This window comes from Trachinotus anak, unplaced genomic scaffold, assembly GCF_046630095.1.
Source record: "Trachinotus anak isolate AG129_WGS33_773 ecotype Australia unplaced genomic scaffold, CSIRO_AGI_Tana_v1 ptg000019l, whole genome shotgun sequence".
In the NCBI taxonomy this organism is placed as follows: domain Eukaryota; kingdom Metazoa; phylum Chordata; class Actinopteri; order Carangiformes; family Carangidae; genus Trachinotus; species Trachinotus anak.
In genome coordinates this window covers 10,202,967-10,226,628 of record NW_027273870.1, presented here as the reverse complement: position 1 = coordinate 10,226,628, position 23,662 = coordinate 10,202,967, and the positions used below count along the sequence as shown (strand labels likewise).

Genomic DNA, 23,662 nt, shown 5'->3' with positions numbered 1-23,662 from the left:
AGAATACATTATTATTATTTTACTGAAATAACAGGGTAGGACACTAAAAAAAAAGCATTATACTGTATTATATATGTATTATGTAGCAGTGACAAAAGTGATGACAATTACACTCACTATGACTCTCTTGAAATTAAATGCAAACTAATATGCAGTATTTGAGTTACTACTAATAGTATACAATATTAAAAACGAGTCTAGCTGCTGTTCTGAAGTTAATGCTTCTTGTTTCTTGAATGATAGTACATTTGAGAGAAACCCTGAACATTTGTGACCCCATTTGAACTTACTTACTGTTAATGGGGTACTCTATAGCCATGTCCCAATTCAGGGGCGGCATCCTTTGGAGGAAAGCGAAGGCTGAACAGAAGTGAGATGCTCTAGCAAACGGAGGATTTTTGCCTTGCGTCAATAGCTGCATTGAGTTCACAAAAACTTGCAGTTTTAAGGCTCTTGGTTTTAACAGGTGTAGCATTAGCTGTTGAACTGAGCTGCCCTCTGTTGGTGTTGTTTCCTTTCATAACTGGCGCGCAATGAATCCTGGGATAGATTGGGCCCAGGAAAAGAAGGCGCAATCAATCTTCAAATGCAGCCTTCCAAAGCTGCAGCCTCTGAATAGGGACACAGTGTTGTCTAGGACTGTAAGCTATGTTATCTAAAACTAAAGCCTTACAATCTAATAATACATAAACCCTAAATTTATTTAACTTTAAACACACCTCCAATCAATCCCCCTAATAGGAGGACAATATAGGTGATAATAGGAGGACTTAATCCAGTATATTTTTCTACTAACTTTCTATTTAAATGGGCTACAACAATGTAATTGGCAATGTCAGTTTTGGAATTTAAAATCAGTTTTGGGGGCTGAGTCGGGGGTCAGGTTACGCCGAGGAGTAGTACCATGGAGAGAGAAAGAGAGCAATCAAAGCATGGCACGGTGAGTGAACCGCTAAAAACTTTTTTGTTTTTGAGAGAGAAATGTGTAAAACTTAAGGTAGCTAACACAAACACACACACACACACACACACACACACACAGCTAACTAGCAAACCATTATGTCTAGAAGGTGATGGATGCAAATGATTGGAAATGAATACTCTCAAAAACCACAATTTTACAAGTAGCTAAATAAATCTAGCAAATCTCATGGATAACTGAAACTAAAACCAGGCTTTTCTCATCTGTGTAAAATCACTGATTGTGAGCAAAGAGCAGGACCTAACAGTACAACTGTTCAAACCAGGGGCCTTAAAACCAGAGAAGCAACTGAGCAGTGATAAGTGAAATGGTAACAAAGTAACTGCTCTCCCCACTGTATCCAGTTTAATATGGCCAGACCAGACCAGATTTAAACAAACTTAGATTTGTTGAATGTGGTATGTTTATGATTGGTCAAATCAGCAAAGACAAAATAAAATAGTTGTAAGTTATTAGCTGTGTCCCAATTAGGGGCTGCATTCTTCCACGGCTACATTTGAAGGCCAGTTGCATCTCAGCTGCGCGACTACGCTGTCCCATTTTGAAGGCTCCTTTAAATGCAGCCTAGAAATGCAGCCTTCTTTTCGAAGGCAACGAAGGATACAATGGGTGGATCCCTCATGGCCTAACCTATCCCAAGATTCATTGCATGCCGTAATGAAAGCATACAACACGAAAAGAGAGCCTGAGAATTACACTTTTAAATGTAAGTATTGGCTTTCAGCTCAGTTAAACAGTTAACGGTACAACTGTTAAAACCAAGAGCCTGAGAACCTCAAGTTTTTGTTAAAAAAATGTTTCGTGTCGAGAATGTTAGGTGACAGGAGCCACCCTTTGCGACGCAAAGGGCACAGGTGGGGATGCAAAGCAGAAATCCTCTGTAGGCCAGACCATCTCATTTCCATTCAGCTTTGAGATCTATGACAGCATCTTCTGAAGGATGTGGCCCCTGAATTGGGACACAGCTATTTTTTTTAATTTTGGGATGAAGCAGGACATTGTGGTGTGGGGTTGCCACTGTCTATGTAAAAAATAGAGCACACACTGTGTAGTCTGCTCTTGGTCCTGCTTGGTTGTTTAGCATTTATTTATTTATTCATTTCTGTATTTATGCATTTATTTATTTATACATTTACTTATTTATGCTGTGATAGGAGAGGGGCAGAGAGAGGGGAATGACATGCAGGAAAGAGTCAAGCCTGTCAGGAGTCAAACTGACGACTCACCTGCTAAGAGTACTTGTGATCATGTAGTACACAGCCTACCCACTCAGCTACTGGGCTATTTCTTGGTTTGGCGTAATTTCCATTATTTTTTGTACTTGTGAATTGAAGACCATCAGTGACTAAAATCAATTAAGAGGGTGAACCAGATGTAAAATGAAACCGTCAAAAGTGAAAAAAGTGAAAAAACTTAACTGTGAGCAGAAAGTGGCACCTTGTGAAAGAACTGGTTGCCTGTAGGTTCAGAATAGAAATAGAACGGATACCATTTTTTTCCTTCCTGATACCAATTACAATACCTGTTCTAGTGTATCAGTTGATACTGATTGCTGATCCAATACACTTCCTTTAAAAAAAAAAAAAAAAAAAAAAAATTAACAGCTGCATACTACGAATGCTGTATGGCTGTGGATGTGGTTGCTATTGTTGTATGTTGTATGTAAAACATTAACAGAAACATGAATGTCATCAACTCAGAATGTCAGTCATAAAATAAAGTCCAATATCAGTATAAACAATAGTGTCACAGCAACTTAAAAACTAAATAAACCTAGGAAGAAATAACTCCTGTAAAAAACCTCAAGTGGAATTTTTTTCCATCGTTTGAATATGGTTTCCAGCGTTTGCTTGTGAATTGTCCATTTGTCATTTTTCTTATACATATAAGATATCATATATATATATATATATATATACATATAGTGATATCATGCTCTTTTGCGTGATGTGTGTGCAGCCTTGCATACTGTACAATCAATACTAAATACAAATACTAAATAATCTATTTAAACTAAACATTTGGAATCAGCTGGAAAATGCATTGTGACAAAGCTGAAAACAGAGCTGAGATCATTAAATTTCCTCTTAAGAGATATGTGGTTCTCACAGGACAGCGACACTCAAAACAGTGTAGATTGAACTACCCAACAGTATATAAAGTAGTTAAAATTAGCGAGTGTGAAATTAGTGAAATGCAACATACACATTAATGCAGCAGTAATAAAAACATTATACATAATAATAAAACACTGACAGGGACAATTGTTCTGCAGAATGTGTCCTTTTATTTTTCATACTCAGTTTTAATACTAGCACAGTAGCATGGGGTCTAATATTGTTTTATGTAACAGTGGTTTCCTTGTACCTGGGTGAAATTAATAAACACTTACAGTATGAGGCTGTCCAACTCTATCGAATTCAAAGAACAAATGCCCTCGAAAAAATGTAGTTACAAAAAAGAATATAGTACCATAGTACTAGTACTGTGTGTTCCTAAATACAGCTGGCCTGCTGTCTTTCCCTGTGTCTAAGCCTCTGTGTGCATGTGGTCAACTGAGAAACCGTGCACTGCCTCAGTGTTCTTTGGTGGTCCTCCTTGTTCAGAGTAGGCATTTTCGGCCCTTTTACACCACTTATGAACATGAACCGGTTGTCCTCGATGTGCTGCATGGCAGTGCACATGTCCTTAATGATTGCAGGCTCTTAAAACACAAGAACAAGGAAATCATCAGGCATATTATATATACATATTCTTGCACACAGCAAATACTCTTTGGAGTATATAGTCTATTGAGTGTCCATTTGCAGTCTTGTAGTATTACTCGCATTTTTCTGAACCTGCAAAAGACAAAGAAAAAAAACAAACATTATCTGCAGAGTTGGCTTTTATTTTCTGTGGCATGTTACTGCAGCATTACAACTGCAAACATCTACTGTGTTCATCTACATTACTTTGCAAAAGCTTAACCTCTAATACTTGATTTAATAATAATGATCTATATTCAGTTCAATTCAAATGTGCGCTATTGGCATGAAAGTTTCAGAAAGATGATGATGTATGCCTTGTCTCTTTCTCTTGGAGTATTTTTTAATTTTGACAAGTCATTTAGTTCATTGGAATTTGTAATTACAGAACTGAATTAGTTAAAGTAAATGTTCCTTATTTCACAGAATGATTTCATTTTATATAAAGCAACGGTTTCATTGAACACATTGCATCTCATGTATTTATTTATTTTTTTTTAAGTCTAAATCATATAAAATTTAACTACCGTTATAGAAATACATAATACAAAATGAATGATGGGTGGACTGAACTGAACTCTACATTTTAGATGGCTAGCAGGATGTTTCAAATAATGTAGACAAAGCAGTCTAAACTAGTCATTTGACACCACCTCAAGCAAAAGATTCTAACAAAAATGTAACGTGACAATTAGGCTACATGTTGTTCTCCATGCTGGAAATATCTAGTAACAACAGGTCATTGAGAATACAGGCTCTTCTCTTCTTCTCTTCTCTGTTTCCAGGCTAGGGTAAAAAAAAACAGCAAAAAAGTTTCAGTTTACCTCAAGAGGATATTTTACTGGTGGGGCACTTGTGAGCCTATATTCAGCTCTACATTAGCCTAGGTCTAAAAGTGTAATTTGACTATAACAACAGAATTTAAGAAATGTTGCTGGGTAACATATTATCAATATGCTGGATTGTTCGTTTGACTCAACCTGGTGAGTGAAATTAGCTCTATTGTTGAGTTGAATATTACTATATGCTGGATTATTATCTGTCTTGTTATCTTGCTACTTTTACATTTAATAAATACCACTACCACTATTTCTACTACTGCTAATAATAATGATAATAATATACAAATAATAATACATACTATGCAAAAAGAGGCCACCAAATGTTTATTTAACATGTTAACATGGATTGCGTTTTGCATCTTGCAACAAGTCTGTAACTCTGTAATGTGGCAGCACAAATATTTTCAAATCATTTGAAAATGTCATTTTGCAATATTAGAGTTTGTTTTAAATCAAATGGCAATATGGTGTGACAGCAGAACTACAAGTAACGGCTTAAATACAGAATTTGACACAAAATTTGATCAAGTTTTCAGGAAATTCAGGGAAAAAGTTATATTGAAAAAACAAAAACAATTCCAACAGTCAAAGTTTTGACAATTCAGCCAAAACATTCCCAGGAGGATCTACAGAACCACCATCAACTATTAATATGTAACCATTATTATGAACAAATGGCACACAATCATGCATATCATTATGTACACACATGTCCATCTTTAGTGTGGGCCGAGCACACTGATCTTAAAATCTTGACAGATGACGACTCATGTCCATCAAATATCATAAATAGCATGCTGAAGGAACTCCCAGGTGGAGAGGTGCTGACTGGTATAATTCATGTCGAATACAAAGAACGCCTTGAAGCACACGTCAACAGCTCCCAGCGAAGAGTCTGTTTTGTTTTGTCCCCAAGGCACAAAATGTGTAGGAATGGATGATGGGTTTCTACATATTGCAATTACTCTATCATGTTGTTCTCCACCTGTTAATTAAACATCAGTCACTTAGCGTTGAAATATAATTGACATTTAAGTTATTAAGCTTATTTTGCATCAAAATGCAATGCAAAGAATAGAAAACGTAGGATCCCCATAAAACCGTCATTTGCAAACATTGCATTAACATTGCAAAATATGAAAAAATGCAAAAGTGAAAGGCAAACAAATCTAAATTGTATTTAAATTCAGTCTTTGTAAACTAAAACTGTAAAAGTTATTTTTGAAATAGTACTTTGGACAAAAAATATCATTACTTATATCATATTAATACTTTAATGTTAATATTGTCATTAACATTAAAATATGCAAACCCACCCCGACTATCTCTCCCTCTGAGGCAGATGGCAGCATGCTGTATGCCATTATGCTTAGTCGCAATGCTGGAATGCTGCCTCCCCCTGACCAGTGTGTATGTTGAGATAATCTCAGTTGTTATTTGGTGCTGTATAAATAAAAATAGACTTGACTCTTTAGCATAAAGTTACTAGATAACAATAACTGAAACAGATACGGAGTAAAATGATCACACCTTCACAAGAGGTTACAGCGTACCACTGTGTAATGTTGGCTTGCTAACATGACCTAATAAGCAGCAGGGCAGCCAAAGTTAGATGAACAAAAAAGACCGCCATCCATTGAACAAAAAAACAGCCCAACCCAACCAGGTGTTCAGCTGTGAAGGAGCACTTTACAACCATGTGACCCAGCATCAGCAACAATGTGTTTACAGAAACAATCCAGCACATTTTTGAGTGTTTCAATTACTATATTATGTTAGAGCAAGTGAGTTAGTTAAAATGTTGGTTTCAGCAATCCTTTACTTTTTTTTTTTTTAAATTGTCAACCTCCCAGCAGTTTCCTGCTTACTGGCCTGTGCGTTAAAACCCTCCCGACTGGTCAATGGGCCCAACCACAGGTCACCGGGAACAGGGTCTATGGATTTCACCTATATACACTCTATGGGCCCTACTTGTCGCTGGGCCTGGGACGGGGTCACCCTGCTCATTTGCTGTTCAGTGCTGATAACATGCCCAATAGGTTGTGAGGAGTGGCTTAATAGTGGTATTGCATGACATTTCACAATGGGACAACCAACAGTAGCGTTAGTATGTGGGAACATGTGTCTCTGGCTCTGTAAGACTAACATTCAGAATGAACTCATTTGGACATAATATTTTAAAACAATGAATCTATCACTAATATCACTAATTCTGTTCTACTACATATATATGATTTGCAGTTTACGAAGGTCAAAAATCTTTGTATCAGGATTTATGGGTGGATTTCCGTTTAGCATGAGGTTGTTGACACTCCATCCAGCAGGGGGCAGGAGTTGAAACATCTTGTTATTGACTGGGTGAGCTGGAAAAGCAAGGTGGTGAGGTGCACCGCCGCCGCCTTAGAGTGAAAATTAGATTACAAATGTTAGCTAATGGCTCGGCAGTTTGTTGCTGTTATGACTATTACAAATTGTCAAGCCTAGTTTTTTAATTTTCCCCCTGGTTGCCCCCTTAAAGAAAGTGAAGTGGTCCAACGGAAAAGGTAATGTAACCGTTAGATTGATACTCAAAGGTTTGTTTGCTAACCAGCTAGGTTAACCTAAAATTGCCTTTATAATTACCTAAACACCAGGTTGAAGAGGCTAACTTAGCAGAAATGTGTCGCTGGTACCTGGAAATAATCCAAAGACATTTGTCGAAGGTAAGAATCAGTGAATGAGTACTTTTCGTACTAGGTACAGCTATATGCTCTCTGCCTCTTCGCAACCAAGCTACTAGCAAACAGCTACTAAAGCTAGCCGGCTAGTGTTACATTAGCTAGGTCAAATGATACTGAAGTCATAACTAACCTTTACAAAAAAAAGCTAGCTCGTTTTTCCCTGTTTCTAACACTGTTTACTGGAAAAGTAGACTCTGGTTGAAGAGTTTCTGTAATCTGGAGTGAAAAGCTGCCCTCCTGTAGTCCATGACAGCATATTTCTGTTCATAATCTCTTTCAACATAACTTCACTATTGTGTTTTTCAATATTAAGAGGGACAGTCTCTGTTTGGTCTTCTCTTCTCATGTACTGCAGTTTTTAGTCCTTACAGCGAGGACCATGAACACTTAATTCAATGCATTATTTTTTAATATTGCATTTAGACTTCATGGGGAAACAAATACTATTTAAGTTCATGTGAGGTAAGTGATTGTTTACCATGTTTTAACTTCATGATTTCAAAGCTCATTTTCTTCTTCTTTGTTGCAGTCTTTGCCATTCACTCAGCTGCTGGAGTCACTGTGAGGTGATGTACTCAAATAGGTCTGAGTGTCAAAGTCACAGGCGACAGTACAGTGACAGAGGTTCAAGGCAGAGGGAAGACTATGACGACCGACAGGAAGAAAGGCATGGACCTCACAGAGATATATTGCGGGATTCCTTTCATAAATATGGTGGGGATGGACACAGCAGCACAGAGAGGACTAACAGAAGTAGAGAGCACAGTAACTCACCTAAGAGGCGGTGCAGTAAAGATTCAGTGAGCAGAGACTGGAGCAGAAAGAGCCCATTGAGAAGCAGCATGTCTTCACCTGATTGGGGTGCTGCTGAAAGGAAAAGGCGAAGATTTACAGAGGATGATGGAGATGATTACAGATACAGACGTGAGCATGAGGATAAAACGTACAGGCATTCACCAGACAGTTTTTCACATTTACATGTACCCAAGGATTTTAAACATAGGCTATCACAGGAAGAGGATTTCAAATTCAGGAAAACATTTCAAGACTCCAGACACAGACATAGGCATGAGGAGTTCACCTTCAGGCAACAACATGATAACTACGGATTAATGTCTGGGTATTACAAAGATAGCCATCGTCACGATAAGAGCTGGGACCGCTCAGAGGAGAGGACACGATCACAAGAACGCTTTATAAAGGTAAGACATAATTAAGCACCATGTGAGCCTGAGTGTTAGCATCATAAGGATGACATTTTGTTTTTAAAAATCCATATGTGCTTTATGTTATGTGTCTGCCTTATTGTGAATGAATCGTTTCTCTATATTGAACAGAGTTGCGGTAAACAAAGAGAGAGGGATGACAGCCCTTCCAAAGATCATGAGGACCATCGTCAAAATAGAACAAGGTTTCCATTGAATGAATCTGGTGGACAGGTGGGTTTGTTTCACATGGTGAGGTTTTTGCATCTTCTACTAAAAATATGTATAATACATTCAGAATTTTCCACAGAGGGCATCTCAGTGCAGTGCAAATATTGATGTTGTGTCGCATAAACCAAAACCCAAACCCTTTTTTTTTTTTTCTCTCTAAACCTCAAAGGTGTGACTGTTTGTTGAAAATGAATCAGGTGTGTATTTACCACCAGCGGAAAATTGTGAAGGATGTTGTATTTTCTTATTGGAGAGGTAGTCAGCTATCAAGTAGGGTTGTGCAATCTTATTTGGAGTCTGATTGTCCTATCGTCAAATTGCTGACAGCTGATATGATCACCGGAGAGGGATCATATCTATCATATCATATTTATGGCTTTTCTCTCTTTCTCTCTCTCTCTTCTGTCGATCTCCTCTGCTCTGTGTAATAACAGAATGGCACACTCAATAAACAGCACTGCAGTGACAGTCAGCTGGTCGTAGTGTGTGTGTGTTTGTGTGCGCACATTGGTGTATATACATGAAACTATGGCAGGGCAAATTATACTTATTTTAATATTACAAATAATTATGATAATAATAGGCTAATACATTAATGGGAACACAAGCCAAATGTCATCTTGACATTGATCGATCACCAGGGTCATTGTCCATTGGCACAACCCTACTGTCAAGGGTTAAAATGTCACAATAACAAGGGGAAGACATTTTTTCTGTTATCACACACACTACATGACTTGTTTCATAGCTTATTTTACTGTGTGACATTGAATGACCATCATGGGCATGAGGGACACTTGCCCTGGTTCTTAGAGTGAATCCATACTTTTCTGCATCAATTTAAACATCTAATGCTTTTAGATAATTACGCTTCCTGTTTCTGACAATGCAAGCACTGAATGACATGATGTTAAATTGTGTCTCATTGAATTGTGAATGAATGAATGAATGAATATCAAATTATTACTGTGGTTGTACAGTGGTTTTGTCTCACCTGCACACCGAGGGGAAAAACTTTTTTTGTAGACTGATTTAATATAGATTGATCTTCTCGACAGCTTGAAATTGGCTGATTGAAACTGTTTCCTAACTGATTTTGTGCAAAAGAGATGATGGTTGAAATAATACATGTATAACAGTGACCTTAGAAGTTTGTTCAAAGTGCACATGTGCTCCTGCAGCCTGTTAAACTGTTAATCTGATGGCGTTCAGTTCAGACTTGTGCTGTGTTGAAAGTGGTATCTTGTAAAAATGACCAAGGGGCTTATTCAAACATGAGGCTGACCACGAAATTAGGTTAACATAAAAGGGGTGCATGAGGGTCTGAGGGTCTTAAGAGGGGGATCTAATTCCCTAATGTGGTCTGTCTGTTAAACCAGATAGACTGCAGATTATAGCTCCATAAACTATGGTTTCTTCTGTGTGTTTCTCATCAGTCTTTTGAGAGTGATGTCATCAACCAAAGTCCTACTGTTCCTGGGCAGAAGTCAACGAGGGGTTTCCAGCGTTTCCTCGATGTGCTCAACAAAGGTGTGAATGTTGCCACGCTAACCAAGATAGTGACTCAGACCTCTCCAGAAGTCGGTGATCGACCACGTTCTCCAGGTTCTTTCATGAACACCGCAGATTATCTGTGGTCTCCCGGTTCTGCTGAGAAGCAACAAGGAAGCAACCAAAATAACCGCCACTGGAATGAGAGTGAAGGATCCTATAGCCTGACTTCTCCATTGCTTCATCACAGGTCCTTCAGCCCACAGCGTTGCTCTTCGTCTGATGAAAAGTCTCTGCAAAGGAGTGACGGGGGACAAAGCTACTACAGCTTGAACAGTAAATCCATGTCTCCATCAGTGGTGGGAAAGATAACCCTGACACCTGAAGATGAGCACAAGCACAGGCAGATGCAAGACGTTCTGCAGGCCATCGGCATGGATTTGGGATCTGAGGAAGTTGGCCAAATGACACATCGAATCCAGGAACGGTTATATGGAAAGAAGGACAGTGACCAGAGCCGCCATCGTAGAGGAAGTAGGGACAGGGACACAAAGCGGAGATTTTCTCCGAGTCGTCAAAGTAGATCATCATCATCAAGCAGATCTAATTTCAGCTCTTTGACTCGGGACAATTACATGAAAAAAGACTCATGTAGTGCTCGGAGGGATGAAACCGAGGTAGATCAAGTACAGATACATCAAGTTGTTGAATATGGCCAGAATGGCAGCAGTAGTTCTTTACAGGACAGTGAGAACTGTGAAACTAACTCCCAGGAAAGCACTGCTGCATCACAAACGGTTTCTCCAAATAGCACATACAATTTATCAGAACCACCTCTTACACCTCTGATGCCAACGTACCCCTCAGTTAACTGTTCACCACTGCCATACCCAGCTCTATCTCCAGCTCTGCCTCCGAACATGCCCCATGTTGGACCCAGCCTTTTCTTGCCTCGCCTATCTCCCTTCCTCCCTTACCCCCATATCCCACCTCTGAACATCATTCCAGCAGTACTCGCTCAAACGAGGCATTTACTCCCACAAAACATTAGTAATCCTCAGTCACCCCTCTTTAACCTGCCGGATCTAAACCCAATTCAGCCTCCGAACACAACACAAAAGTCTAAAACACAGCAGAGACCCCGATGTTTGCAGGTCATTGAAACCAAACAACCTGGATGATGTTACATCGGGGGAGAATCTAACTTTAAAACTGACTGGTTGAGTTGAACAATTATCTTTTGCCTGTGGAGAGTAATGGAGGATATTCATAGAGTAAACAGCTGGGCTATCAGAACATCCTGTTTTAACAACAAATAACACATTTATCAGTCAGGGAAAATCAACATTGAACAATTGTAAGCAAACTGTCCAGCAGCAACAAAAAGTCATGCAAAAAAATCGTGAAAACAGAACAGACAATAACAACAGTAGTTAAGCAAAGAGAGGTTCAGGTAGTTTTGGAGCGGTGCCCATTACTCAGTCTGTCCTTGTTCCCACAGCACAATATCATGCTAAAGAAAAACACTAAAACTGTGTGAAGAGTGTTTTTGGATGATTTCTGAGAACGTTGTCTTAGTTTCATCATTTAAAATGAGATCAAACACTATAATGTGATACATTTTTGTTGAAATTATATTTGTTTGTAAATGTCTTATTGCAGGATACAGCATTTACCCTCATAAAATGCACCATAGCCTGGTGTACAGAATTTTCTTTGCACTTAAGCTTGTCAGCTCAGAAAACTGTAAATATCTGAACTGCATAATAAATACAATGATTCTAAGTAAATGGTGTAGAGCTATTTCATTGCACCAGAAGTTCTTAACTGTTATGAAAGGCTGTTTTTTCTCTAAAGAAGCAAAAAATGGATGGGACTGTCAAGTACAAAAGTCATGGTTGTGTGTCTGATTTCATATGTTCATTCAAGCAGGATAATAGCACAATGCATATATTTTCTGCATGTCATGCGTATAGTTTGTATTTATACCGTCCTTAGAGCAATGGACCTGTGTTCAAATCATGGCATCATCTTTGCAACAGAAGTTCCATTGAGTAAGAAACACAATCACTGCTAGCTGACAGCATCTGTATGCATCTGTACAAGTATGTGAATGACCTGGTTTTCTGCATCAGTTTTAAAAAATAAATTTGTCATAAAATGTGATCTGATCTACATCGAAGTCACAAGTGCAGACAGACACAATGTGCTGAAGCTAATACCACACAAGCAGTTAAAATCTTTCATGTCTTTATCGCACACAACAATTCAACATGTTGGAAGCAATAACCTCAACAAACAAGCTCTTCTGTTAGCTGCAGATCAGACCTGCGCAACGTTCAGGTGGAATTTCTTCCTTACTTCAGTGCTTCAGCTCAGCCATGTTTTTGGTATGTTTGGTGTGTATGGCTCTCTAGGTCATTCCACAGCATCTCTGTTGGGTTATGGTCTGGGCTTTCATTGGACCTCTCCAACATGTGGATTTTCTTTGGTTCTGTTCAGACCTGGTATTAAGTGATTCAATCACAAGTGGACAGCTCTAAGTACAGGTGTGCTATGAAAAAACAACGCATATTTGTTTATTTGCATATCAAGCGGGGAAGTGAGATCTGGTCGCAAGTGGTCACCGGAGACGCATGTGGAGATGCATTTTAAAGCCAGCTGTGAACAGACGTACTTAGAGCTGACCACTTGTGATTGGATCACTAAAGACACATGTTAATACCAGGTCTGAACAGGGCCTTTGTATGAACTCATTCTGTAGTAGATTTACTTTGACGTGTGGGTTCATTGTCCTACTCAGCTCCAGCAGGTGGACAGGCACCCTGACATTATCTTGTAAGATACCTCGATAAACTTGGGAATACATTTTCCCCTTTGATGGTGAACTGCCCAGGCTCAGAGGCAGCAAAGCAGTCACAGATCATGATGCTCCCTCCACCCTGCTTCACCTTTGGGATGATGTTTCATGTTGGAATGCAGTGCCCTTTTAACAACATACATTGTGCTGCATGTTCTTTTCAAACAATTCAACTTTAGTTTCATTAGTCCACAGAATGTTTTCCCAATGGTGAGTGTCATATGCTCTATGGCAAACCTTGGGCATGTATGTGATGGTTTTTTTGATGTGATGTTTTTTGTCCTGCTGTGGACACCATGCTCCATGCAACCATGCACCATGATTTGCATGTGGAGGACTCATGAGAGGCAATGATTCGTTTAAGCCTTTAGCTGTAATGGATCTTGATCACAAGTCTTCTGAGATCTCTTTTTTGTGAGACATTTCAGCAGATGCTTCTTGTGAAGATCAAACTCAAAATGTTTCATTGTTTTTCATTGAGTCAAAGAAGCTTTAACCCACACCTCTAATCTGCTTTCACTGACTGGACTCTTGAGTTTTACTAACTCCTGACTCCAGGAGATTTCCATACATGTCATTAGAATAGGGATTCATACACTTTTTTTTTTTTTTGTCCATTATTGTAACTCAGATGAAGATTTGACCATAATTGTAAACCAATTTATACATAAATGAAGATAATTCCAAAGTGTTCACTTACTTTTTACTTGCCACTGTATAATGTGCAATAATTAATTAGTGTGTACAGTGACAAAATTATAGATGTTAGCCAGTTGTTTTATACTGAATTCCTTACATATATATGTTTTTGTTGTTGAAAAATGACTAATGCTATCAGATATCAAATTTATTAGTTTCTTTTCAGCTCTGTCACACTTTCAGATAAGCTCAGAGATGTGAGGGCAGAGCTCCTGAGAACCATCCACCAACAATTTGAAACGTTCTTATGGTGCTACAGCGCACCAGGAGAGGGTCTGTCAGTGTTTGTACCGCTCTTTAAAAGAAGAAAACTGTAGAACTGACTGCTGAAGGTGTGATTTTACCAGATTTAACTTCCGGTAATGCTTCACAGCCAGTGAAAACAGACGCCATTGACTTGTAAGATTTATTTGAATTAAAAAAAAACATTCAAGCATAATTTGGTTGCAGGCAAACTTGCCCTGTGGTTGACCAATCTATTAAGCAGGACCAGATTTTAAATCACATTGTTATCAAACGGGTTTAAATGCTAAGACCCCAGTTGCTTCAGTAATTTCATTACTCATCATTCAAGACTGATTGAATTCTCCACATACAAAGGAGAATTACATCTTTATGTACATCATTAGGTTTTTCACAGAAGTGAGTGGAAATGAGAACAAGTCGACGCCCTCAGTCCTTTCATGCAACTGGTCGTGGTTTGTCCTCCGTCCAGCAGGAGGCGCTACAATCAACCGAGGCGCTGAGAGCTGTCCAACCCTCTTCATACGTAGTCTATGGTCCAACCCCTCTGCTCTTGGCTTCAAGCATTTTTGTGCATTAACGTCTGTCCTTGTCTACAGCTGAAACTTGTTAACTCCTACTTTCCGTGTTGGACTGTGAATGAACTTTCAGACTAGCACCTGCCTAACACAACATCTGATTCCGCGATGCGACTGAGGAAGGGGCCGTTTGAGCAACGACATTAGGTAAACAGTCTGTTAGCTGCCAAGCTAAGATATCTAAACACAGGGTTTGGTCAGTTTTACTGTCTGTTCGGTCCATAACTTGTCAAACTAAGAATATTAAACCATGTTGTAATGTCATTTAGTTAGGCTTTCTAAACCCTGGCGTCCCTTCCTCAACAGCAGTCAACTTGTAAGTGAAGTTAATGTCTTGCTTGTTGAAAGATTATTGTTAACAGTCTCAAACTGGGGTCTTGCTCGCTTTGTAACCTCATTTTGTTTCTTCTGAGTAATAATGTTACTGTTTCGGTCGGTGCAGTAACTACAGGTCTGCGCACAGGTCATTGCTAACCCACATTCATTTCTTTACAGAGACAGTACAACCTTTACAAACTGTGCAACGCTGAACAATGAATCTACTCGACTGGGAAGATGCTTTTAAAGGATTGCAGGGACATCTGGATCCAAATGACAGTAGTGTTAATAACAGCATGGGAAATGCCTTAAGAACTAATACTGACTGCGACACCTTCTGTGAATACTTAATATACACTGCTGACAAACCACACAACAACGGGAGAGTGAATGTGGGATGGGAGGAACTCAGTCCCTCCTCTCATAACCTTTACAGTAAGGAGCCGGAAGTTGAGGATCCAGATGGAGAACCTCTGGAGATAGAGGAGGAGGATTCAGAGCTGGCAAGAAAGCAGAAAGAACTTCGAGAAATAGAGGAGCGAATAATACTAAAGAAAGCTGCCATAGCTTTGAAAACAGTTGAACCTTTTGTGAAGAAGACAGCACCTCCTGGCCTTTCTCATTATGACCAGTCAGCTACGTGCAAAGGTGAAACTCTTCGAGACAGAGTGAATCTAATTTTGCAGCAACAGCATTCTCTCAGCTGTCTGTCAAAGGTGAGTAGTAATAGTCATAGATTAATCAGATAAGCATTCAGCTGTTTTAGACTGTTATCTTACTTTGAGATAACAGTTTGCACTGCTGTCCAGATAATATACTATGTACTGTATTGCTTCTTGTCTTTCTGTTCAGGTCCGGTCACCCAAAAAGAGAATGAACTCGTCCAGTCTGCTTGAAGACCATCCCCTGAAACTGAGAGTGAAGGCACTAATGAAGCAGAGATGTTGTGACCCATGTGTACTACCAACAAACACAGAGGTTTGTAAAATTTCTTTCATAAACAATGGAATGCAGGGATCTTCAACCTTCTTTACTCTGAGAGATACTTTGACAAAATAAAAGGGGCTGAGAACTCATCGTGTCTTATATTACCAGGTACATTTATTCTCATATTGTACCAAAACTTTCAAACTGATCTCCAAACCAAATCAGATGAATATGATTATTTATCATCAAATATCCAAAACTCACATTCTGTGCCAAAAACATCTGAAACTCACATCTGTGTCAAAAATCGGAGCCATGATTCAGTCAAACCTGAATGCACAGACATGATAACACCACTGCAAAGAAACGTCCTTAAATCTGCTTAGAAATCAGAGAAAAAAAAAGAAGCTCCATAGTCAATAATCTAGTGATAGTTGTCAGTAGAGTAGCTCACAAGCCACCTGTTAGAGACCCCTGCCATAATGTAATGAAATCTCCTCTTAGCAACTATAAAGACTTATTGTGTAGTGCACAAGCTACATAGCTGTATTGCAGTCAAATGGCATTTATTTTAATCTATACTGCTGTTATAGATCATGACCATGTTTGAACTTATATTAGTTTTATTAGTTTTATTACACTTTATTACATTTTTTCCCCCTCATAAAACCCTAGAAAAATTATGTATTGTATTGTATTGTAATTATGTAGTTATTACAATATAACTATATATATATATATATATATACACATGCCAAAACCGGCTTATTGCAGATATATTAGTCTCAGTGTTTATATTTAGTGATAAGTAACAAGAAATATCAGTAGAGGAATGCTAAGGATATGTTTGAGGCAGTTTAGAAACATCATCCAGTGATGTCCATCAAAGTATTACCTTTAGTGTAGTCTGTATATTTTCCTGTGTTGGTGTTACTGCACTATGTGTCTTGAGATTGTGCTGCAACCTGACCTCAGTTCTGAAAACCTCCTCACTATCCTTGCATATAAATCTTGGTATTTTATCAGTGGTGACCTTTTTACTTAGTTCTGGTGAGGGTTCTGAGGATGATTGTGGCAAAAAGTAGGCAGTCAGAATGATAGAAATCTTGTGAGCTACTAGAAATAGTTACAGGAGACTCAGATGCATCAAGGAGAAAAGCACTGAGCAATACAAGTTCTGAAAATCTGAAGATTATCCTCCTTGCAGGGAGTATTTAAACTCAGACTAAACTCATATACAACTTACTACCAAATAAGGATATTCTTCATGGACCAATTCATACATGTGTAAAACTTATATTGGTAACAAATCAGAGACAATGAATTACATTCACCTAAGTCACATTGTATAATGAATCTCAAGGGAAGACAGTCTGTCCCTGAGCTGAAGGGCCCCTGTGTTATGACCATTCCCTCCTTATATATCTCGGCCAATGATATCTGTATGACCTTGGGAATGGGCCCAGCTGGATTCTAAAGCCATTCTACTAAGAGACAATGAACTATTGCTTTTAGGACTTGCTTGTATTTTACCTGTGGAAAAACTGGCCAGTATTACCTAAAGACCTAAAGAAGGAAAAAAACTTGTTTCTGGGGCCACACTATTTGGTGAAAAAGTCACATTGCAATTATTGTGGACAGTATTGTGATTTGCAATATAATAAACAAATGGTTTTGTGAGTCTACTTGCTATCTTGCTATCAAGGAAAGGCACAGATAACTGATAATTTTGACATGTGTATTTCTCAACTTTTTTGTGGCTACCAGTTCAGTGCCAGCCAGCTCATTGGCATCTGTTTCCACACATTTTTTAATTGAATTAAATTGCAGGTATATAATTGCACAGGCTGCCATTGTCATTATGATTAGTGTAATCCTGCAGAACCATTTCTTTCTTGTGCATCTGCTGTCTCATTTGGGCAGCAAGCTAGCAGGTGAATCCTCATATTTGCTGTCGGTGTGGAGTAAGGCAGCTGGTTTTAACAAAGTCAGCAGGAACCTTGGTAATTTTCCAAAATACTTGGGCACAGTTTCCCAGACACTGATGTGTTGCTATCACTCGATTGGTATGGCTTTGCTCATTAGTGCCCTCCTCCATTTTTATTTCTTTTTTATCTTAGCTAGCTCAGTATACTGACTTAGTAGGGCATGCAAAAGTTTAAGCTGATAGGTCAGGACGTCCTCTGCTTGATGGTTTAAATGAAAGTTCAAATTACAAATAAAGTGACAGCCTTCATCACTAAGTTCAGAAAAAACATCAGCATTTGAGAAATGTGTGCCACAGTTCCAAGAAAGGAAATTCTAAAAGATTTGTTGTGACTACAGATGTTTGTATTGATGATGGAATGCTGTGAGTTATTTTTGTTAATTATATAATTATACAAACAGTGCTAAGTATGTAGTATTTGGTATCATGGCTTCCAATAAAAAAAGCAAAATTTAAAACATAGACCAAAAAAGAGAAGAAAACTTAATGCCAGATCATAGCATATAGATAAGCAAAATGATCAAAATAGCAGATAATCTGGAGCTTGATGCCATGATGTACTCTAACAGTGTAGTCAAGATTGCCTTACAAAAAGTTCATCAGACTTCCGCTGAATTAAAAAAGTAATTGTGTAGTTGATTTTACATCTCTATGTATCTGACCTCTCCTAGATACCCGATGTTGCACTGCCTCCTCCCAGCCATAGCAGTACTTCAGCAGCCAAAGAGGAGAATACTGACAACAGGGGTTTCCAACGCTTCCTCAGTGTACTCAATAAAGGAGTGGATATCGACTTGCTCAACAGGATTGTCAATGACGACAGTGAGGATCTTGGTGTAGGTGAGGACTTCCTGAACATTCAGCCACCTGCTGTGGAAAACAAATCCGAGCCGGACGGAAGCCAGCAATCAAACAGTGGAGCCTCCATGTCAGGGTGCAGTCGCACCGACAGTAGAGACAGGAAGACTGACCCGCCCAGTCGAGAGAGATCCCAGGACAAGAGACTCTCCCTGTCTGGTGATGAGGAGAAGAGGAATGACAAAAGAGACTGCTCTTTTGGCTCCAGTAGTCAATCAGAGTCTCCCCAGGCAAGGAAAAAGAAGAAGAAGAAAGAGGAGGAAAAACCAAAGGAGGATGAGCAGCGTGAACAGCTGCAGAACATTCTTAAAACTCTGGGACTGAGCCTGGAAGTGGAAGAAATGAGCAGACTAGCAGACCGGACTCAGGAGAGGCTGTATGGAAAGAAGCATGCAGGCAGATGTGGGGCCGACAGCAGAGGAGAGCAGGAGAGTCGAAAGAGAGGCTCCCACAGACATAACAGGGATTCATCCTCCTCCTCCTCCTCCACTTCCTCCTCTTCTTCCTCGTCCTCCTCGTCCTCCTCCTCAAGATCGAACTCTAGGAGTTTTAGTCCCAGCCCCTCTCGCCATTGCAGCTCTCACAGCAGAGACTCAAAACGAAGGCGAAACTCTGAATGTAGAAACAGAGATGGACTAACATGCCAAGATGGGAACCAGGATAGCAAAGAAGCACAGAGGCCCAGGGCAATAGACAAAGACCGAAAAGACTCCAAAGAAACCTCTACTGATCATCATCCATATCCACAAGAACAGACTTATTCCAATCCCCACCCTGCTGGTTTTTCTGAATTTTCAGATTACAGTTTATTCCAGTACTCCCAGTACACTGCCTATCATGGTGACACTTACAGTGCTGCTACAAATTCTTACTTGGCATATACTCAGGGTGCCATTCCTGCCTCCCTTGATCCCAGCGGGTATCTTTATCCACAGAACACTGACCTTCACTTTCCTGACTCTGTAGTGGCACCTAATATGGTTTACCCTCATGATTCCTTTGAGGACATCAATTTACTTGTAAATCCGGACCTGTCTAAAAGTGAGGGCCAGATTGGATCAGCTGGCAGTCGCTGCCTGCGGGTCATCAGCACTAAGCAGTCGAGCACACAGCACTGTCTAAAGCAACTCACAATAAGTCGCAAGAGGAGGTACAGAAGTCGTTTATATTTTCAAAAGATAAAAGCGAGAAAGAAACAACAAAAAAAGGACCGAAAAGAAGCTAAACAGTATAAAGACTCTGTGGGGAAGGTGGAGGCTTCACAGGGTGATGAGGACAACCCAGAAGCCAAGCAGTCAGACGAAGAAAAAAGACCGCCAACAGAGGAGGAAATAAAGTTGAACCTGAGGAAAAAGGTAATTTGAGGATTGGTTTTATACGCTTCTTAATCCATCTCATCAAGGAGGTGTAGTGTTTTTCCAACTTGTCCGTATGTCTGATAGCAGGGGTGGTGGTTTGGACCAATGCGGCGGCCAACTGGGATTTGTCCCATTATGCACCATGGCCATTCTGACCGTGGCTGTCTAATGGAGTTACTGAGGACAGCTGGCTGGGCTCTGTTGACCCGAGGCTGGGGAGTTGAAGAAGCATTTTAACCAACAGATGTCTGTGATGAGCTTTCCAGTTATTATATCTAGGGGTCCAACTAAGTACCCCAAAGTCCCTCATAGGCCCGGCAGGGGGTCAACTTAGGCCAGCTGGGCTGCCAGGCTTGGGATACACTGGCTTAAACTTAAGATATCTCAAATACAAATTTCAGTTAAATTTACTGGAAAGTTGGGTCATGAGTCATGTAGTTATACATTTTACTTGTGGATCCTGGAGTTTTAAAAGTAAAGTGGCCTCAGTCCTGGTTGATTTGGTGGCACCCGTTGGTAACAGCAAATGCAGTTTAATACTACAGGTCACAGAAGTCTGGTGGAAGCAAAACAAAATTGCTGTTCTAATGAAGTCACAAAATAACTGGCCTTTTCCCATCATTGTGTGAGCAACCATGCTCTGATTTTATGCAGCACATGGCATGAGTCCCTAAACAGCTCACTGTGGCTGTTCCTTCTTGTGCCATTACTCCCTGCAATATTTCAAATTGATCAGTTGTCAGAAAATGCTGAAAAGGACTGTTGTCTTGTTTTGTAGATGCATTTTTAATTGAATCTTAGTGGTAATAAGTACAGCTCTCACTGACAAACACATTGCATTTCCCATGACGACTTCAAAATGCAGCTCAACTTGAATTTCACCAGTTAAATGCTTTTATTGTGAAGCTGCAGCAGTAGGAAATGTTGGGTTTGCAGCAACTTTTTCTGCGAATGTCATCACAGACACTCAGTTCTTAATACTGCAAATATATAAATACTGTCCTCAGAGGGCCATACGCTCAATCACCGTCACGTTACCTCATTCAGCAAGAGTGACTTAACATTCTGTGAATTTGCAGCCTTAACATTTTTAGACTGGAGGAACATTTTTGCTATTTTCTAATGAAGTACTGTAACTACTTGTTCTGTTTTTCAAATAATTCACAAATTAACCTGTGATTGTTTATGAGCATGTGTGTTTTGAGGCTCATGCATATCCACATTATTGGAAGAACATATTACGAAGATAATTAGTCTGAGCATGGACATTATGTTTTGATTCAGCACACAACAGAACTATTTTAACCATGCCAGCAGCATGGGGCCTGTGATGGCTATGTCAGTCAACCAGTCAGTCAACCACTTTGGTCCAGACTGAAACATCTCAATAACTACCGGATGGATGTCCATGAAATTTTGTACCGACATTCATGGTGCCAAGAAGATTCTGTTGACCCATACTTTGGTTTCAAATAACTGTGCTCAGCTCAGCTGTGCTTTGTACAGAACGTGCAGCATGTTAGCATTTAGCTCAAAGTACAGTACTCTGTGCAGCTGTCATGGCTCTTAGTCTTTTTCCAGTATCAATGTACACTCACTGAACAGTTTATAAGGTAAACCTATAATCGAACAAGAACTGAACACCATAGGCGTCATTAGAGTAGACTTTATAGCATAACAGTATTGGATTGCATTAGACTGTACAGGCTTATCTTATGTGAACACTGAGTGTACAGTATATATGTATGCAAATACCCAAAATAATCAAATTGGTGTTCAGTGCAATAAACAGTTTTCTGATATCCTCAGAATCATTATTTGGACAACAGACTGTAAAAGTATGATCATAATCATAATCCAATTCCAGTGAAAGTCTGTGAGTGGTAATATTGAAATGTTGCTTTCTAGTTACAGTTGTTTTAATGCCAACATAACCATAAATCACTCTATTCAAGATTTTCTTTTTTTTTTTTTTTTTAGCTTGAATTATTTAACCAGAAGATGAAGCAACAAGTCACACAGCCAGCCAACTCCATAAACTCTCAGACTGGTTAAAGTAAGTTAAGTGTTGGATAACTGGAAACTGACATATGAACATAGAATTAAATGTCCATAACGATGAGATTAAAATGTCTGATATGGAAAAGTGTTTTTGAACTGAAATATGTTTGTAGCAATGACTTACTGTCATTTGTTTTCATGTGTTTATTTCTCCTTTTCCTGTAGATCTGTGGAGCATCAAGAATGTGTTAAATCTGAATCTGCTGTGAGCCGACTGTGGACCCTATGTTTAACACTCATTATTTACACCTGCAGTTCATAGTTTAACAGGACCATTTTGAATTTCAGTCATATTTCCAGATCTGTGCTGAATTCTTCTTGAGCAAGTGAGTTGTAATTGCTGGTTGGCAATACAGGTTTTACTCATTTCAACTCAGTGTAAAGCACTACTTTGTAACTAGGTTTCTATTCAGCCTTAAATTTGATTAAGCAAAATCCATTTTGTAGGCTCTGGCGTAATTTGTTGATAAATACAGTACATATATTTTTTTATGTCATAAGATGTTGAGCCTGTAAAATTAAGCCACTGATGGCTATTCCCACACTGAGTAAAGAAGTCTTTTAAAAAATGGAGATTTGTATGCTGTTGGCATGACATTTTTTTTTAACATAATCTTTTTTTTTTTTTTTAATTTGAATTCAATTTTAATCATTTATCACTGACACTAGAGAATCACATGACTTTTGTTTATGTCCATGTGTCTGATGTATTATTTCATATGATACGGCAAAAACTAATAGACTGTTTTTGTGAGGTTTGAGGTACAGTATGATGCTAATCATACTAAAATGCTAAACATTTTTAGTGTTTATTTATTTATTTATTTGGTGGCAGTTTTGGGGGCAGCAGGAACTTGAACCCAACACTGACATATCATCAACATTGAAGTTGGTGTGGTGAACCTGCTGGTTCAAAGTTTCATGCTTTTCTTGATGTTTTCTATATAAACAAATGTTATTTCTCATGGGCTCCATGCACTATCTGTCTGTTATGGATTGGTTAGTTGGGGTTGTTCACACCGTTTTCAAACAGTTGCTTATTTACACATCTAGAAGCCCGAGCAACAGGGTGATTCATTTGGAGTTGTGTGTCCACCTGATTTTATGTCCAATATTTAATCTCTTTTAGCTTTGTTTTTGGTCTCTACCAACTCCTGTTGGAACTATCTGTTGGAAATATCTGTCTCTTCAGCTGTATTTAGCTCTAATACAGCATTAAGCATCAAGTAGAGCTTAGGCAGACAAAGGTCAGCCAAGCCTGACAAAGTAGAGCTTACTAACGCTAAGTAAGTCACATTAGGACAATTAAGAGCTGATCCTGAAAAATCTTAGTTGTAAAATTGTCAGTATACAGTGGATAAATCCCTTATAAACCATTGTGAGTCAACATGATATTTTCTTTGGCACCATTCTATTTGTTACCCTTGCTTTGATTTGGACACATACAAAACTCCTCCCTTTTTAAAATGATCTGATAGTTACATCCATACAGTTTCATAATTACATCATAGTCATCTATTCCATTATATTTTCTGCATATTAGCTGTTTTAATTC

At 39.0% G+C, this 23,662-nt stretch overlaps 2 protein-coding genes across 8 annotated transcripts; both read left to right on the top strand.

The window, feature by feature from the left end:
- The first annotated feature begins 6,917 nt into the window (after positions 1 to 6,917).
- On the top strand, positions 6,918 to 12,008 carry LOC139636704 (uncharacterized protein DDB_G0287625-like). 2 transcript variants are annotated; one of them, XM_071504975.1, is made up of 5 exons: positions 6,921 to 7,114; positions 7,205 to 7,273; positions 7,821 to 8,493; positions 8,629 to 8,730; positions 10,164 to 12,008. In XM_071504975.1, the coding sequence occupies exons 3-5, from the start codon at positions 7,861 to 7,863 to the stop codon at positions 11,397 to 11,399; spliced, it is 1,971 nt and encodes a 656-aa protein (XP_071361076.1). In that variant the 5' UTR covers positions 6,921 to 7,114; positions 7,205 to 7,273; positions 7,821 to 7,860; the 3' UTR covers positions 11,400 to 12,008. The 2 variants fall into 2 exon arrangements, with proteins under 2 accessions (XP_071361077.1, XP_071361076.1); XM_071504976.1 differs by lacking the exon at positions 7,205 to 7,273 and having other exon boundaries at positions 6,918 to 7,114.
- Positions 12,009 to 14,538: 2,530 nt separating this feature from the next.
- On the top strand, positions 14,539 to 22,680 carry LOC139635791 (micronuclear linker histone polyprotein-like). Of its 6 annotated transcripts, none has more exons than XM_071503252.1 (6): positions 14,539 to 14,745; positions 14,868 to 14,914; positions 15,094 to 15,632; positions 15,769 to 15,894; positions 18,502 to 20,043; positions 20,131 to 22,018. In XM_071503252.1, the coding sequence occupies exons 3-6, from the start codon at positions 15,132 to 15,134 to the stop codon at positions 20,281 to 20,283; spliced, it is 2,322 nt and encodes a 773-aa protein (XP_071359353.1). In that variant the 5' UTR covers positions 14,539 to 14,745; positions 14,868 to 14,914; positions 15,094 to 15,131; the 3' UTR covers positions 20,284 to 22,018. The 6 variants fall into 6 exon arrangements, with proteins under 6 accessions (XP_071359353.1, XP_071359354.1, XP_071359351.1 ...); XM_071503254.1 differs by lacking the exons at positions 14,868 to 14,914; positions 20,131 to 22,018 and adding exons at positions 22,027 to 22,102; positions 22,273 to 22,680 and having other exon boundaries at positions 14,541 to 14,745; XM_071503253.1 differs by lacking the exon at positions 14,868 to 14,914 and having other exon boundaries at positions 20,134 to 22,018.
- The last annotated feature ends 982 nt before the right edge of the window (positions 22,681 to 23,662 follow it).

Coding starts and splice junctions, on each gene's coding strand:
- LOC139636704 (XM_071504976.1), top strand. CDS start 7,861: ATGTACTCAAATAGGTCTGAGTGTCAAAGTCACAGGCGACAGTACAGT. Junction 8,494..8,628: donor CACAAGAACGCTTTATAAAG/GTAAGACATAAT, acceptor TATATTGAACAG/AGTTGCGGTAAACAAAGAGA. Junction 8,731..10,163: donor TGAATGAATCTGGTGGACAG/GTGGGTTTGTTT, acceptor GTTTCTCATCAG/TCTTTTGAGAGTGATGTCAT.
- LOC139635791 (XM_071503250.1), top strand. CDS start 15,132: ATGAATCTACTCGACTGGGAAGATGCTTTTAAAGGATTGCAGGGACAT. Junction 15,633..15,768: donor CTCTCAGCTGTCTGTCAAAG/GTGAGTAGTAAT, acceptor CTTTCTGTTCAG/GTCCGGTCACCCAAAAAGAG. Junction 15,895..18,501: donor TACTACCAACAAACACAGAG/GTTTGTAAAATT, acceptor GACCTCTCCTAG/ATACCCGATGTTGCACTGCC.